This window comes from Passer domesticus, chromosome 2 (assembly GCF_036417665.1).
Source record: "Passer domesticus isolate bPasDom1 chromosome 2, bPasDom1.hap1, whole genome shotgun sequence".
NCBI classification, from domain to species: Eukaryota; Metazoa; Chordata; class Aves; order Passeriformes; family Passeridae; genus Passer; species Passer domesticus.
The window spans coordinates 248,325-263,631 of NC_087475.1; the positions used below are offsets into that span (position 1 = coordinate 248,325).

The window sequence follows — 15,307 nt, forward strand, 5'->3', positions numbered from 1 at the left end:
TGTCTCCTGGGGGTTCTGGGGACACCGAGCCCTCTGGGCCATGGCTCCATTCCGTGTCCCAAACACGCCCTGGCTGTGTGACCTGTGGGAACAGGCACTGGACAGCGTCAGGATTTGAGTAGTTTGTGTTCATTCCAGTCAGTGTCCAGCTTTTCTCCGGCTGCACGGTGCACACTCTGGGGAGGAGAGCGGGGTGAGCTGTATCCAGCCTTGTCCCCAGCAGCGTGCAATGTCACCCAGCCAGCAAAGGGACGTGGGCTGTGCCCGTGTTATCTGCAGGTCCAGCCCTCAGCCGAGCCCCTCCACAACTGCCAATCGATCCGTGACCGAGTCACACTCACTCTTCAGGGCTTTGCCCCACACGAGCTCCTGTCCGTACCAGCAAGGCAGGGATTGTCCCCCGTGCTGGCACTGCTGAGGCCACACCTCGGGGGCTGAGCCCGTTCTGGGTCCCTCAGGTCAGCAAGGACACGGAGGGGCTGGAGCGTGTCCAGGGCAGGGATTGGAGCTGGGAAGGGGCTGGAGAATTGCTGAGGAGCTGGGAAGGGGCTGGAGAATTGCTGAGGAGCTGGGAAGGGGCTGGAGAATTGCTGAGGAGCTGGGAAGGGGCTGAGGCTGGAGCAAAGGAGGCTCAGGGGCCCTTGTGGCTCTGCACAAGTCCCTGGCAGGAGGGGACAGCCGGGGGGGTCGGGCTCTGCTCCAGGGAACAGGGACAGGAGCAGAGGGAACGGCCTCAGGCTGGGCCAGGGCAGGCTCAGCTGGGCCAGCAGCAGGAGTTTGCCCATGGAAAGGGTGCTCAGGCCTCGGCAGGGGCTGCGCAGGGAGCTGTGCACTGTCCCCCGGGGGCGGCACTCGGTGCCCCGGGCTGGCCGCTCCGCTCCCAATTCCCCTCAGGAATTCCGGAGCCGTTCCCGCCTTTCCGGCCCCGCCGCCTCACACCGCCCGCGTGACGTCACTTCCCGCCCCTGGCCCCGCCCCGGGTTAACCCGCGCCCCGCGCGCTGCGCGGCCTCTTTCCGGCCGCGCTCGCCAAGATGGCGGACACGCAGGTGGGTGCTGCGCGGGGCCCGCGGCACGGCCCGGCACGGGCCCGGGATAGCCCCGGGATAACGCCGGGACAGCCCCGGGACAGCCCCGGGGGGACCCTGAGAGAGTGATACCGGCCCAGCCGTGGTGGGGGCGCGGGGAATGCGGCCCGGCCCGGGGAGGGGCGGCGTGCGGGAGCGGCGCTCGGTGCCTTAAGGGAGTGGGGAGGATGATGAGGGGAGGTGTGGGCGGTCTGGGTGTGGGGGCCCGTTCCCCGCGAGGGCCCGTTCCCCGGGGTCGGTGGAGCGAAGCGGGGGTGGAATCTCGGAGCCGGCGAGGGCGGGGGGTTCTCGGTTGGCCACGGGCGTTTGGGGAGGGGGCGGCTCTCGGTGCACCCTCGGTGCACCGGGGACACAGCGTGCCGTGCTCCGAGGCTCCGGGACAGCGGGGACCTCGGTGCCCGGGCTTGGGGCAGGGCAGAGGGCCCGGTGTCCCGGGGCTGGTCTGGGTGCTCGGGGCTTTTGTGGGGTCTCGGTGCCCCGCGGCCGGGCTCACCCTCGGTGCCGAGTTCCCTTGCCGGGGGTCCCGGGGCTGGCTCCCCCCGTGCTGACCCCTCGCCGTCCCCGCCCCCAGACGGAACGCGCCTACCAGAAGCAGCCGACGATCTTCCAGAACAAGAAGCGGGTGCTGCTGGGCGAGGGGGGCAAGGAGAAGTTGCCCCGCTACTACCGCAATGTGGGGCTGGGCTTCAAGACCCCGAAGGAGGTGAGGGGGCCTGGGCTGGGGGCCGTGGGCGCCCTGGGGTGGGTGTGGCGTTTCAGGACGGGGTCAGAGGTGGCCTTGGCAGTGCTGCCTGGACTCGAGGGCTCTGGTGGCTTTTCCCCACGTGTGTCTGAGTGCTGTGTGGGCTCTGGTGGCACACGGGCTGTGGCTGACAGCCGCCTGTCTCTGCAGGCCATCGAGGGCACCTACATCGACAAAAAGTGTCCCTTCACGGGCAACGTCTCCATCCGGGGCCGCATCCTCTCAGGTGAGCTGCAGCACCCCCAGGGGAGCCCCGTGGCACACGTGGGGCAGGTAGCCAAGGTAGCCAGCCCCCGGGGTCCCCGTGGCCTGCAAATGATGGCAATCTCACGATGGTCTGCCGAGCCCGCGCGGGCCTGACGACACTGCCACACGGCTTCACTGATGCAGGAGACAGGGCCTGGAGGGCAGCTGGGCGGGGTGGCGCGGGAGGTGTCAGAGGGGTTTGGAGAGGAGCCACGGCGGGGTTGTGACACAGGGGGGGAGGCTGGCATGGCGTGGGAGGTGTCAGAGGGGTTTGGAGAGGAGCCACGGCGGGGTTGTGACACAGGGGGGAGGCTGGCACTGCATGGCCGGCAAACAAGGAGGGATCCCTGCTGCCAGGGGATGCCCGGCAGTCCCCCTGCAGCCCCCGTGTCTCAGTGTGCGCGTGTCCCTGGCAGGGGTGGTGACCAAGATGAAGATGCAGCGCACGATCGTCATCCGCCGCGATTACCTGCACTACATCCGCAAGTACAACCGCTTCGAGAAGCGCCACAAGAACATGTCCGTGCACCTCTCCCCCTGCTTCAGGTGCGTGCCTGTCCCCCCTCCCGGGCGGGCTCCCAGCCCCTCCTTGCCCGCAGGTTATGATGTGCAAACTCACGATGGTCTGCAGAGTCCCCGGCTGAGGGGCTGCTGACAACGCCACTGGCATTACTGAACCCCGCAGGGCAGGTTCCAGGCACTGTCCCAGGAGCAGGCTGAGGGCCAGGTGAGCCCGGGAGCTCCCTGACGCCCGGGTGTCATTGCAGGGACGTGCAGATCGGGGACATCGTGACGGTGGGCGAGTGCCGCCCCCTCAGCAAGACCGTGCGCTTCAACGTGCTCAAGGTGACCAAGGCCGCGGGCACCAAGAAACAGTTCCAGAAGTTCTGACACCCTGGGGACAGGCGTGGGAGGAATAAACGCTGGGAAAGTGGAACCACCTGTGTGTGAGCTGGAATGAGTTGTGTGTGGTGCAGACTGGTGACGTGTGGGCTCAGGTGTGTGCTGCTGGGGGCACAGGTCACGGCAGAACAGGGACACTGCAGCTGCTCCTGTCCCCTGCTGTGTGACCTGGGGGCACTGGTGGTTTGTTCTGGGCTGCGTGTGCCATCCCAGTGCTGCTGCAGCAGGTGCTGGCTGTGGGTTTGGCAGTAGTTCAGAATGTGAAGTCGCCTGGTGGTGACAGGGACAGGTGTGGCCCTGAGGGTCCTCAGCAGGGATGAGTGGTTCAGCTCTGGTGGCAGCATCTGAGGCCAGCTCTGGCGGTGTCACCTTCACACTGAAGTGCCCAAGGCCAGGTTGGACAGGGCCTGAAGCACCCTGCTCTCGTGGAAGGTGTGAGCTCTAAAGGTCCCTCAGCCCAAACTGATTCCAGGACCTCTGGCTGCCTCCATCTGCCCCAGGTGAGCTGCACACCTTTGGCTGTGGGCTGGAGCTCCAGGGTTGAGCTGTAGCCACTTCCTGCTGAGACTCCTGAAGGAAAGCTCAGCGTTTGAGGTGAGTTCAATTACAATTCCAAGTAAATCCAGATTTTCGGGGCATGGTGGCATCCATGCCTTTGTTCCTGGTCCTGCCAGAGCCAGGGGACTGTCCCTGTTAGCACTGGAATGAGGGAGCAGTGCAGGATGAGGGACCTGGTGTGCAGGGACAGTGGGCAGGAGAGGTTCCAGTTGGCTGGGAGGATCTCACTGGTGTCCAGTGCCATGGGTGCCCTGGGGTTCATCCCCCACTTCTGAGGATCCTGGAACTGCCTGGGCTGGGACACACGGGGACCATTGGCTCCCTGTGCCCTGCCAGTCACCCTGGAACATCTCCCAGCTTCAGCCTCGGGTGGTGGCACTGCCCTGGCATGCAGCTCCTCCAGCTGGGCCCGAAGGGGACACGGAGCAGGGCATCCCTCAGCCATTCCCTGGGCCCCTGCCTGTGGGACCCCCAGCTCCCGAGGGGGGCAGCCGAACCCCCAGCGCTGGGACCCCCAGACTGGAGGTGCCACAGCCCCGTGTGTCCCACAGCAGAGGGCTGCCAGGACAATGTCCACGCCCAGCTCCTTCCCGAGCCCAGACGCCGGGCTGGCGTGGGGCTGTGGGCAGCAGCACTCTGAGGTACCCGAGCCTGGTGTCCTGGGGTGTCACAGGGCTCCAGGAGGGAGCTGGCTCCTGCTGCAGGCCCCCCTGCACTGTCCAGCTGCAGTCTGTCAGCACTGGGGGCTGGCTCTGCTGCAGGACCCCTGCACTGGGGGTTTGGGAGCCCTGGCCTTGTGAAAACACCTCTGTGGTGATTCCTGTGGCAGGGCTGTGGCAGCTCCTGGCCCTCAGCTGGCCTGGGCCGACCCTTCCCTGGCCAAACGCCACTGGGGTTTTTCTCTGGGGCCGTGGGGATGCTGGGATGAGTCCCGAGCCCAGCCCAGGGCACCTTTACTGAGGGCAGAGCCAGGTGAGCAGTGCTGTGCAGCCCCGTGTCCCTGCCCATGCCCATGGTCCCTGTCCTGCCTCTCCTCCCGCTCCCAGCACGGCTGTCTCGGGCTGCCCTGGTGCTGCTGGCTCTCTGGGACACCCGTGGCAGGGCCGGCATGTGCCTGAGGCTTCCCAAAGCTGCAGTGCCCGTTCCCAGGCGGGGCCAGGCTCCCAGGGGAGCCCTGCAGCACTGAGGGGGTGCTGTTTGCCCCCAGGGCCAGGACCAAAGCACGGGCTGCTTGGAGCCTGCAGCCCCCACAGCTCCGTGCCCGGTTATGTGCTCCCTGGGAGATTATCCCAGGCCTCCATCCCAGAGTGATTAGTCCTCCTCCCTCACTGCCTTAAGCAGATTTATCTGGCTAATGTGCCTCCCCTGCGAATGATCCCAACAGGCCTGTTTTAACCCCAAACTGGTTTTACCGGGGTGTCGGAGCTGGGGGTGGCCTGTGCTCCCCCTGCCCCGAGCCCTGCTGGGAGCTGTGGGTCCCTGATGGTCCTGCACCTGCAGAACGGGCACAGGGACAGCTCATGTTAAAAGCTTTCCCTCTTAATCCCTTCCTAATCCCTCCTAAACCCTCATGACATGCTCAGAGCTGCTGGATTTGTTTTTTTTCGGGGAAGCAGCTCCCAGCAGTGGTGAGGGGAGTGATCTGTGTCCCCTTGGGGACCCCCATTTCCCCACTCCTGGGTTTTACCTTCTGCCAAACGATCTCAGAAACTTCAGAGTCAGAGCTGAGGTACAACCCCTTCCTCTGGCAGGCGTGGAGTTTGTCCTTTTCCTCTTTTGCTCCAGAGCAGGAACTGCTCCCTTTGAGGCTGTAGGGACAGGAGGATGCTGGCACAGGGCCAGCCAGCCTGGCACAGTCCCTGTCCCTGGAGACCTGCCTGGCACAGGAGAGGCAGCCTGGCATGATCCATGGCTCCAAAGAACTCCAGCCTGGGCTCTCTCCAGCAGCTCCAGCTCCTCCCTGTGCCGGGGTAAGCCCAGAAGGACCAGCAGGATTCACCCATCTGCTCTTTCCAGGCTGTATCTGCCCCGTGGGTCCCCTCTAGCCAAGACCCTCCCACGTCCCCCTGAGGTCTCTGGGGTCACTCCTGCTCTGGAAGTGTTTGAGGAAGGGTCTGAGGATGGTTTGGATCTCCTGAGGCAGTCTCTTGCCTGAGGTTTCAGCCTGCCTGCCATCTGCCCTCTGAGAAGTTATGGATTACCCTCCCCTGGAAGCACCTGCAGGAATTTTTCTCTCACCCCCAGTTTGGCTGTTGTGGCTCCCCTCTGCCCCTTTTTGGCCATCCAAGCTGGAGCCTGCCTTGGCCACCCCCTTCCAGCTCCTGGTGTGTCCCTGTCCTGCCATGGGTTTGTTTCCTCTGGCACTGAGGGTCCACCTCTCCACAGCGCCTGTTGTGCTGGCTCTTCCCCAGCAGCTCTGGGGAAAACGAGGTGTTAGGAGACATTAATATTAGGAAAAAATAGATATTAGAAAAGAATTCTTTACTGAAAGGGTGCTCAGGCCTTGGCAGGGGCTGCCCAGGGAGCTTGGCAGTGCCCATCCCTGCAGGTGTCCCCTGCAGGTGGCACTGAGTGCTCTGGGCTGGGGACAAGGTGGCCGTGGGGCACAGCTGGCACTGCCTGGGCTGGCAGGGCTCTGCCAGCCCCGGGGATTTGGGGATTCCTGGTGGCCAAACCCCGGCTGTGTTTCAGTTCTGGGCTCCTGAGCTGCTGCATCCCTGAGTGCCCGTGGCTGCCCCTGTCCCTCCCGGCTGCTCTGGGTGATCCCCGAGCTCTCTGCTGCAGCACCAGCCCCTGCCTGTTCCATTATTGCTTGAGGAATTCAACTTGCAAGCTCAATTTAAGCCTGGCCGTGCAGCTCCTGCCCTGCTCTGTGGCATTCTCAGTGTCCTGTCCCCATGGCCATGGCTCTGTGCAGCCCCTGCAGCCCTTCCCCATGGCCATGGCTCTGTGCAGCCCCTGCAGCCCTTCCCCATGGCCATGGCTCCTCTGTGCAGCCCCTGCAGCCCTTCCCCATGGCCATGGCTCCTCTGCAGCCCTTCCCCATGGCCATGGCTCTGTGCAGCCCCTGCAGCCCTTCCCCATGGCCATGGCTCTGTGCAGCCCCTGCAGCCCTTCCCCATGGCCATGGCTCCTCTGTGCAGCCCCTGCAGCCCTTCCCCATGGCCATGGCTCCTCTGCAGCCCTTCCCCATGGCCATGGCTCTTTATGCAGCTCCTGAACACCTTCCTGTGCTCTGCCCCAAGTCGCTGCTGCTCCTGCTGCCCTGCCCGGCCCCTCTGCCTCCATTCCTTCCTCAGCTCTCTCAGCAGGGCTCTGGCTGGCTGTGACAGCCACCTGGGGCCACCTGGGCCACCCCATGCTGTGCCCTAGCTCCCAGCCTGCGGCCACCCCTCGTGGCAGGGCTGGGTCTGTCCTGCTGCAGCCTGAGCTCCACTGCATCCCCCGGACTCTGCAGCTCCCCCCGAGCTGCCCTCAGCCCTCAAACAGGCCAACAGGCAGAGGTGGAATGCTGATAATCCACATCTTGGACAAAACCTGGGCTGGAGCAGCCTGGGGCAGTGGAAGGTGTCCCTGCCATGGCAGAGGTGGCACTGGGTGGGATTTAGATCCCTCCCAACCCAAACCTTTCTGGGGTTCTGTGATTAGGGCACTTCAGGTCCCAAGATGGGAATTGCTGAATGTTTCCTAGGGCAGACAGGGGACAGTATCCATCATCTCCTGGGACAGCACCTATCCTCCCTCAGGTTGTGCTCAAGGCAGCACAGCAGCAGGGTCAGGTCCCCAAGGCATTTTCCATCATCCCACAGACTCCTGCCCTGCTCCATCCCAGGGGGTCTCAGCCCTCAGGATGGCAGGGGGCCTGCTGGGGTCCCTCTGAGCTCCTCCCTCGCCCCCAGACCAGGCCATGGGCACCTGGCTGCAGCTGAGGCTGCTTCCAGAGCCCTGCTCCCGGGATGGGCCCCGAGGGCAGACCCGGCCCAGGCTGCTGTGCCCCGAGCTGCAGGGTCCCAAGCCCAGCCCCGGCAATCCCAGCCTGTGCCAGTGGCAATGGCTGGGGCTCCTGGAGCTGCGTCCTGGCTGCAAATCCCCATCCCTGCCTGGGCTGTGCCGGGAGCTGCCACAGCCTGGGATCAGACCCGGAGCGATGGATCCTGCCGGGACATGAGCCTTTGGGGGCTGAGCGGGGCAGGGAGGGGGACCCCGGGACCCCCAGGGACAGGATAGAGCAGGGCTGGCACCGGGGACTGCAGGCACCCCATCTAAACCCGTGAAGAGGAGCTGCTGCCAAATGTCCTGGCATCTCAGGATCTTCTCCTGGTGGGGAGCCCACACTTCGTTGCCCACCCAGGGACGCCAGTTCTCGGGCTCTCCTCTGGTCTGGTCTGGTTGGGAAGATCCCGAGGTGTGTCTCTGTTAAAAGTCTCTTTTCCCCAACCCAGCAGACGATGAAGGAGACGAGAAATCTTCGGTTCACATTCTCAAGGCTGTTTATCATTTCTTTATCTCAATCATTTTCTGTCTGGCCTGCCAAGGTCTGTTCTGCAGGTCTGTCTGAGGCACACTCTCCACCTCTCGGGCTGGTGCTATCTTTTATACCAAAAACTACGTATACTGTGTTTACAATAATGTTCCAATACCTATCACCTATGTTAGACAGTGACTTTCTACTCTAAACTCAATCTGTGAGTGCCAACACCATCCTGAACATGGATGCCAGGGAGAAGAAAGAAGAAGGACAGGGCACGCCCAAATCCCTCCATCTTGAACCCCTGATCCCCATGTACAGGATTCCAAACCCCCCTGTACCATGATCCGAAATTTTCCCCTTCACCCTGTGATTGCTACTACTGTGCTACTTAAATTTTGTGACCTATAATTCTTCATATAAGGTTGGTAATTTGCTCCATGGGTTGAGATGGAATTCCCAGGTGTCTTTGGCTTCCTGCCAGAGTCTGTGAGCCCCTGCCAGGGCTTTGAGCCATCCAGGGCATCCAGAGAGATGCTCTGGGTTCTGACACTGGCAGATGGACAGATGTGCTGAGGGGTGGCCAGTGTCCTGAGGAGATCCGTGGCTTTGCAAGGGACACACCGCCACAGGTGGCAGCTGTGGTGTCACCAGCTGGGCACTGTGCCCCCCAGGGCCTGGAGGCGCTGCCAGGGCTCCTGTGCCCCTCCAAGGGGCAGGGCAGGCGAGGAGCTGCCCTCATCCAAAATGACAATTCCCTCACTGGAGAGCAGCTCAGGTAAAACCAGCAGGGGCTCCTGTGGGCTCCCCTGGCTCCTCAGGGGTGCCAGCCCTGCCCAGGAGCCCCAGCACAGCTTTGGTGTCCCTGGCCCAGCCCCAGCTCCCTGGGCTGCTCCTGAGCCTGAGCCACGCTCCGGGGGCACCCCCAGCCCGGGGGGTTCCTGTGGGGGGCACAGCCTTCCTGGCCCCACTTCCACCCCACTGCTGAGCTCCTCATCCCACCTGCCAGCTGGAGAGCCCCGTGCCGGGCAGGAGCTCCCTCCCAGTGCAGGCTGCCAGCCTGGGGTGTGCCCGGGTGGGACTGCTGCTTCCGAGAGCCCTGGGGAGCTGCTGCCAGCCCAGCCCAGGGGGTTCCAGGGTGGGATTGCTGCTTTGCTGAGCCCTGGGGAGCTGCTGCCAGCCCAGCCCAAGGGGTTCCAGGGTGGGATTGCTGCTTTGCTGAGCCCTGGGGAGCTGCTGCCAGCCCTGTGCCCGGCACACCAGGACAGCTGCCATGCAGCATCAGTCGGGAGGATAATGACACGCTATCATCTGTAATTACGTGCAATTCCATGTCACCCCACGCCATTCTTTGCCGTTTTGGTGACAATCTGTGCTGCGCTGGGTTCAGCCTGTGCTGGGTCAGCCTTTCCCCAGGCAGGGACTTTCCCACGGGAATTCCTCACCCTGCTGTGCCCTGCAGACCCTCACGTGCCCCTCATGTGCCCCTCACCTTTCTGTGCCCTGGAGACCCTCACATCCCCCTCACCCTGCTGCCACCACAGTCAGCCCCTTTCTGTGTGTGACTGTAGCCATGATATTTTATGGAAAATCCTCTGCTAGGATTTTTCCCCTCCTGAGGAGCCTCAGGAAGGGAATGTAAGCAATAACTATCTGCTGCTGTGGCATGCAACAGGTGCATCTTCCACTGGTCCACGTGGATTGTTTTCAATGCCCAACCACAGCCACCTGTGCGAGGCTGTGAGCAGTCACAGGACTTTGTTATCCATTCTATGCCTGTTCTTTCTAGCCTTCTGGTGATCTTTTTCTGTCTTTTCTTTTAGTACAGTTTTAATGTATTATTTTAATATAATATATATAATAATATAACAAACCTTCTGAAATGGGGTCAAGCCTCGTGTCTCCAACCTGAGACCCTGGGCAGGGTCCCTGGTGGCCCTGGCAGTGCTGGGGGGCACCGGGCCCCCAGAGGGGGGACCAAAGGTTGGGTGGGTGACTCCGAGGGTCTGCTCCCCCCTCAGAGGCCCTGGGGGTGCTGCTGTGGCCGCTGCAGCTCGGCTGGACCTCTGCCCACCCTGTGCAGCTCCCACAGCACTGCTGCCCCTGGGCAGACAGGGCAGTTAACTGAAACTATTAATTAGCTAGATAATTAATTGCCTGCTGCTTCTGCACGAGGCACTTAATTGTCTAGATATTTATTTATTTTGCTATTTAGTTATTGACTTGTTTAGTTTTTTATTTAGTTATTCAGTAAATTAATTATTTAATTACCAATGACTTTAATTATTTAGTTATTCTGAAAATTCATTATTTAATTACCAATGACTTTAATTATTTAGTTATTCTGGAAATTCATTATTTAATTACTTATCAGTGCAATTATTTAGTTTTTCAGTAAACTCATTATGTTACCAGCAGCCACAGCCCATCTCTGTCACCCAAGCAATGCCAGGGATGCCCCAGGAGCCAGCACAGAAATCACCAGGGCAGCAACAGGGAAATTGCTGCGGGTTTGTGAGGTCCCAGGTGGGGTCTGAGCCCCGGGCACCCCTTTGTGCCACCGGCCTCAGCTCCCTCCTCCTGCTGGGAATGCCCTGGGGCCCAGCCAGCTCTGCTCCTGGAACAGTGGGAAGGGGGGATTTTGGGGTGTGAAATAATGCAAAGACAGGGATTTTGGGGTGTGAAATTATGTGAAGGGGGATTTTGGGGTGTGAAATGATGGGAAGGGGGATTTTGGGGTGTGAAATGATGGGAAGGGGGATTTTGGGGTGTGAAATGTGGAGTGGGGGATTTTGGGGTGTGAAACTGGGAGCTGGGAATGCCCTGGGGCCCAGCCAGCTCTGCTCCTGGAATGGTGTGAAGGGGGGATTTTGGGGGGTGCATTTGGGAGCTGGGAGTGCCCCACGTGTGCCCCAGGCCGCCCCGGCTCAGGGGCAGGAGCAGTGCGGGACTGGGGCAGCCCTGCACGGCCGGGGAAACTGAGGCACGGTGTGCAAGGCAGGCTCGGGTGGGCTGGGGGCTGCCACAGCCCCCACCCCGGGGGATTTAAAAGCTTGAAAAGCGCCGTGGATTGGCACTGGGGCACGGGGCACAGCGCCCTGGCAGTGCTGGGATGTGGCAGCCCCGCATCTGCAGAGGCCAGTGAGCACCCTGGCCTGGCCGGGCACACAGGAGGAGGAGGATTGGTGATGTTGGGTCAGGGATGGAAGGAAAGACTGCAGCACTCCAGCCTTCAGGTGGATCAGAAGGCTCGAGAAGGATCTTGGTTAGCGAGGAGCAGCGAGCTTTAACAATCTCACTGCCTGAGTGGGACCGGATTGGAATCAGAGCAGAAACACCTCGAGCCGTCACTATAAACAATGGTTACAGGAAGAGAGATAACATTCATTTATGTATTTACTTATTTATTTATTTATTTTATTTGTTTATTTACTTATTTCAGTCTCACTGGCTAAGTGGGACTGCATTGGTCTCAAAGCAGAAACAGTTTACACTATTGGTGACTGTGAACAGCACGCTGTGGAGAGCCATCACTATAAACAGTGGTTACAGGAAGACATAACATTTATAAAGTTATTTATTTATTTATTTATTTTTATTTATTTATTTCAGTCTCACTGGCTAAGTGGGACAGGATTGGTCTCACAGCAGAAACCCCTCACACTGCTGGTGACTGTGAACAGCACGCTGTGGAGAGCTAGAAACAATGGTTACAGGAAGAGAGATAACATTTATTTATTTATTTATTTATTTAATTATTTAATTTATTTATTTACTTACTTATTTTAGTCTCACTGGCTAAGTGGGACTGCATTGGTCTCAAAGCAGAAACAGTTTACACTATTGGTGACTGTGAACAGCACACTGTGGAGAGCCATCACTATAAACAGTGGTTACAGGAAGAGGTAACATAAATTTATCTATCTATCTCTCTATCTATCTATCTATCTATCTATCTATCTATCTATCTATCTATCTCTCTATCTATCTATCTATCTATCTATCTATCAATTCATTTATTTATTTCAGTCTCACTGGCTAAGTGGGACCGGATTGGTCCCAAAGCAGAAACCCCTCACACTGCTGGTGACTGTGAACAGCACGCTGTGGAGAGCCATCACTATAAACACTGGTTACAGAAAGAGATAATATTTAAAAATAAATTTATAAATTTATTTATAAATTAAAAAAATGTAAAAAATAATTGTTTGAATCCTATCCCTCTAAGATTCCCAGGCTCAGCCTGGGATAAATTGCCTCTGTTCTCTCTTTGGCTGAACTGAGAGTCCCCACAGAGGACGCCCTCTGTGCCACCCCCTCTGTGCAGTGCACCCTTGGGGAAGGTGCTGCAGGAGCAGGACAGCAGCTCTGGAAGTGCAGGGTGGCACTGCCAGCTCCCTCCCTGGCACGCCTGGGGCTCCCCAGGGAGCTGTGGGGCTGGGGCAGCCTGGCCTGCACCCTGTGCTCCCCACCTTCTCCTGGAGAGAGCAGCTCCAGGGTGAGCCGTGCTGGGCCCTGCAGGTGAGGCACAGCCACGAGCCCAGTGTGCCCGCAGACCCCAGGGCACGGCCAGCCTGAGAAAAGCCTCAGAAAAGGAATGCAAGCAGTGACTCTGATGGCTGGGGAATGGGGTCTGGACATTGCTCACCAACAGCTGCACCTTGGATTGGGCCGTGTGGATCGTTTCTACTGAATGACCAATCCCTGGTCCAGCTGTGTCAGACTCTCTGAGAGTCACAGGTTTTTGTTACCCATTCCATTCCATTCCATTTCTTTCCATTCCATTCCATTCCGTTCCGTTCCGTTCCATTCCAGCTTCCTGATCGATTCTTTCTCTCTATTCTTCTCCATATAGTTTTACAGCAATATAATATAATATAATATAATATAATATAATATAATATAATATAATATAATATAATATAATATAATATAATATAATATAATATAATATAATATAATATAATATAATATAATATATACTATATAATAAATACAATATAATAAATATAATATATACAATATGATATATATAATATAGTATAGTATAATATAATATGATATAATATAATATAGTATAATATAATATAATATAATACATCAGCCTTCTGAAACATGGAGCCAAGATTCTCATCTCTTCCCTCGTCCTGGGACCCTCGAACACACCCACAGGAGGAGCAGAAGAAAAGCAAATAACCCAGCGGGGCTGGTGTGCAGCACAGCCCTGCTGCTCTCTGAGCTCTCGGGGAAGATTCAGAGTTCTGCTTTGAGGGAGAAGGACAAAACCTGGCGCCGTGAGACCTGGGCTGAGCCCCAAGGAGGCTTTTGGGGGTGCTGCTGCTGCTGCCCTTCCTTGCTGGAACCCACTCTGACGCCGTTCCTGTGGGAACCCTTCACTCTGGAGCCTGCTCAGCCGGGTTCTCTCCTCTGTGGGATCCCCCCTCCTCCCTGCAGCACTCCAGGGGCTGCAGATGGGCTGCAGGAGGGGCTGGGGGGCAGGGGGGTCACAGCCTGGGGTCACACCCTGGGGTCACACCCTGGGGTCACACTCTGGTGTCACACGCTGGTGTCACACCTGCCCAGGGCAGCTGCGCATCTTTAGGCTTGGCTCACCATGTGGGGGAAGAGAAACCCCAAAGCCAGGGGTGCCATCAGCCCAGAGCTGGCTCAGTCAGCCCAGCCTGGCTGAGCCTCAGAGGGACCATCCCATCCCATCCCCATCCCATCCCATCCCCATCCCATCCCCATCCCATCCCCATCCCATCCCCATCCCCATCCCCATCCCCATCCCATCCCATCCCATCCCATCCCATCCCATCCCATCCCATCCCATCCCATCCCATCCCATCCCATCCCATCCCATCCCATCCCATCCCTCCCCCTTTTCCCGCTGCAGGAGCAGGGTCTGTGGGTGGATGCAGAGGGTGACAGTGTCCCCAGGGACAATGGGGCAGCAGCTCTGTGGGCTGGGCTGGGCTGGGCCGGGCTTTGCTGAGCTCAGCCTGGGAAAGCCGCAGCTGCAGAGCCCGGGTGGGCTGGGCCGAGCTGTCCTGCTGTGTCCCCACTGTCCTTGTCCCCGCTGTCCCTGCTGTCTGTCCCTGCTGTCCCCACTGCCACCCAGCCCACAGCAGTGTCCCTCAGCCCTGGCACAGGCACAGTGGCTCTCAGAAGGGTCCCGCCTGGCAGGGACAGCAGAGCTCATCCTGTCCCCCGCCTTGCCAGGGACAGGGACACCTCCCAGCAGGACAGGCTGCTCCAGCCCGGCCAGCCTGGCTGGGGACACTTCAGTCCTTGTCCCCAGAGCTGCTCTGGGGCCAGAGCCTGCTGCAGCCGTGGTGCAATGCCCTCACCCTGAGGGGACGGGGGCTCAGTGGGGGGCTGCCCCAGGGCTGGAGGATGCTCTGTTCTGATTTAGAGATGGGCTGATTGAGAGGTGTTTTAAAAACTTCTATTCTATTCTTAGTCTCATGTGAAAGGTGAGACAGGGGTGGGTGGGATGTGGCTCACAGGGATGGGTGGGATGTGGCTCACAGGGATGCTCTGGGTGGGATGTGGCTCACAGGGATGGGTGGGTGGGATGTGGCTCACAGGGATGGGTGGGATGTGGCTCACAGGGATGGGATGGGTGGGATGTGGCTCACAGGGATGGGTGGGTGGGATGTGGCTCACAGGGATGGGTGGGTGGGATGTGGCTCCCAGGGATGGGTGGGTGGGATGTGGCTCACAGGGATGGGTGGGATGTGGCTCACAGGGATGGGTGGGTGGGATGTGGCTCACAGGGGTGGGTGGGATGTGGCTCACAGGGATGGGTGGGATGTGGCTCACAGGGATGGGTGGGTGGGATGTGGCTCACAGGGATGGGTGGGATGTGGCTCACAGGGATGGGTGGGTGGGATGTGGCTCACAGGGGTGGGTGGGATGTGGCTCACAGGGATGGGTGGGATGTGGCTCCCAGGGATGGGTGGGTGGGATGTGGCTCACAGGGGTGGGTGGGATGTGGCTCACAGGGATGGGTGGGTGGGATGTGGCTCACAGGGATGGGATGGGTGGGATGTGGCTCACAGGGATGGGTGGGTGGGATGTGGCTCACAGGGATGGGTGGGTGGGATGTGGCTCTCAGGGATGGGTGGGTGGGATGTGGCTCACAGGGATGCTCTGGGTGGGATGTGGCTCACAGGGATGGGTGGGTGGGATGTGGCTCTCAGGGATGCTCTGGGTGGGATGTGGCTCACAGGGATGGGTGGGTGGGATGTGGCTCACAGGGATGGGTGGGTGGGATGTGGCTCACAGGGATGGGTGGGTG

At 59.4% G+C, this 15,307-nt stretch overlaps 1 protein-coding gene and 2 non-coding genes across 3 annotated transcripts; all 3 read left to right on the top strand.

Moving 5' to 3' along the window:
* Nucleotides 1–888: 888 nt before the first annotated feature.
* RPS11 (ribosomal protein S11) lies at nt 889–3,012 on the top strand. Its single transcript, XM_064404933.1, has 5 exons — nt 889–1,048; nt 1,659–1,790; nt 1,980–2,055; nt 2,492–2,621; nt 2,843–3,012. The coding sequence occupies exons 1-5, from the start codon at nt 1,034–1,036 to the stop codon at nt 2,964–2,966; spliced, it is 477 nt and encodes a 158-aa protein (XP_064261003.1). The 5' UTR covers nt 889–1,033; the 3' UTR covers nt 2,967–3,012.
* On the top strand, nt 2,140–2,223 carry LOC135295664 (small nucleolar RNA SNORD35). The gene has a single exon (XR_010357803.1). It is a non-coding gene; the product is annotated as a small nucleolar RNA SNORD35 (small nucleolar RNA).
* On the top strand, nt 2,673–2,760 carry LOC135295663 (small nucleolar RNA SNORD35). Its single transcript, XR_010357802.1, has one exon. It is a non-coding gene; the product is annotated as a small nucleolar RNA SNORD35 (small nucleolar RNA).
* Nucleotides 3,013–15,307: the final 12,295 nt, after the last annotated feature.

What these genes read in the sequence shown, in the direction of transcription:
- RPS11 (XM_064404933.1), top strand. An exon ending in CCGGGGCCGCATCCTCTCAG is followed by an intron (nt 2,056 to 2,491) that starts GTGAGCTGCAGC and finishes TGTCCCTGGCAG; the next exon opens with GGGTGGTGACCAAGATGAAG. An exon ending in CACCTCTCCCCCTGCTTCAG is followed by an intron (nt 2,622 to 2,842) that starts GTGCGTGCCTGT and finishes GTGTCATTGCAG; the next exon opens with GGACGTGCAGATCGGGGACA.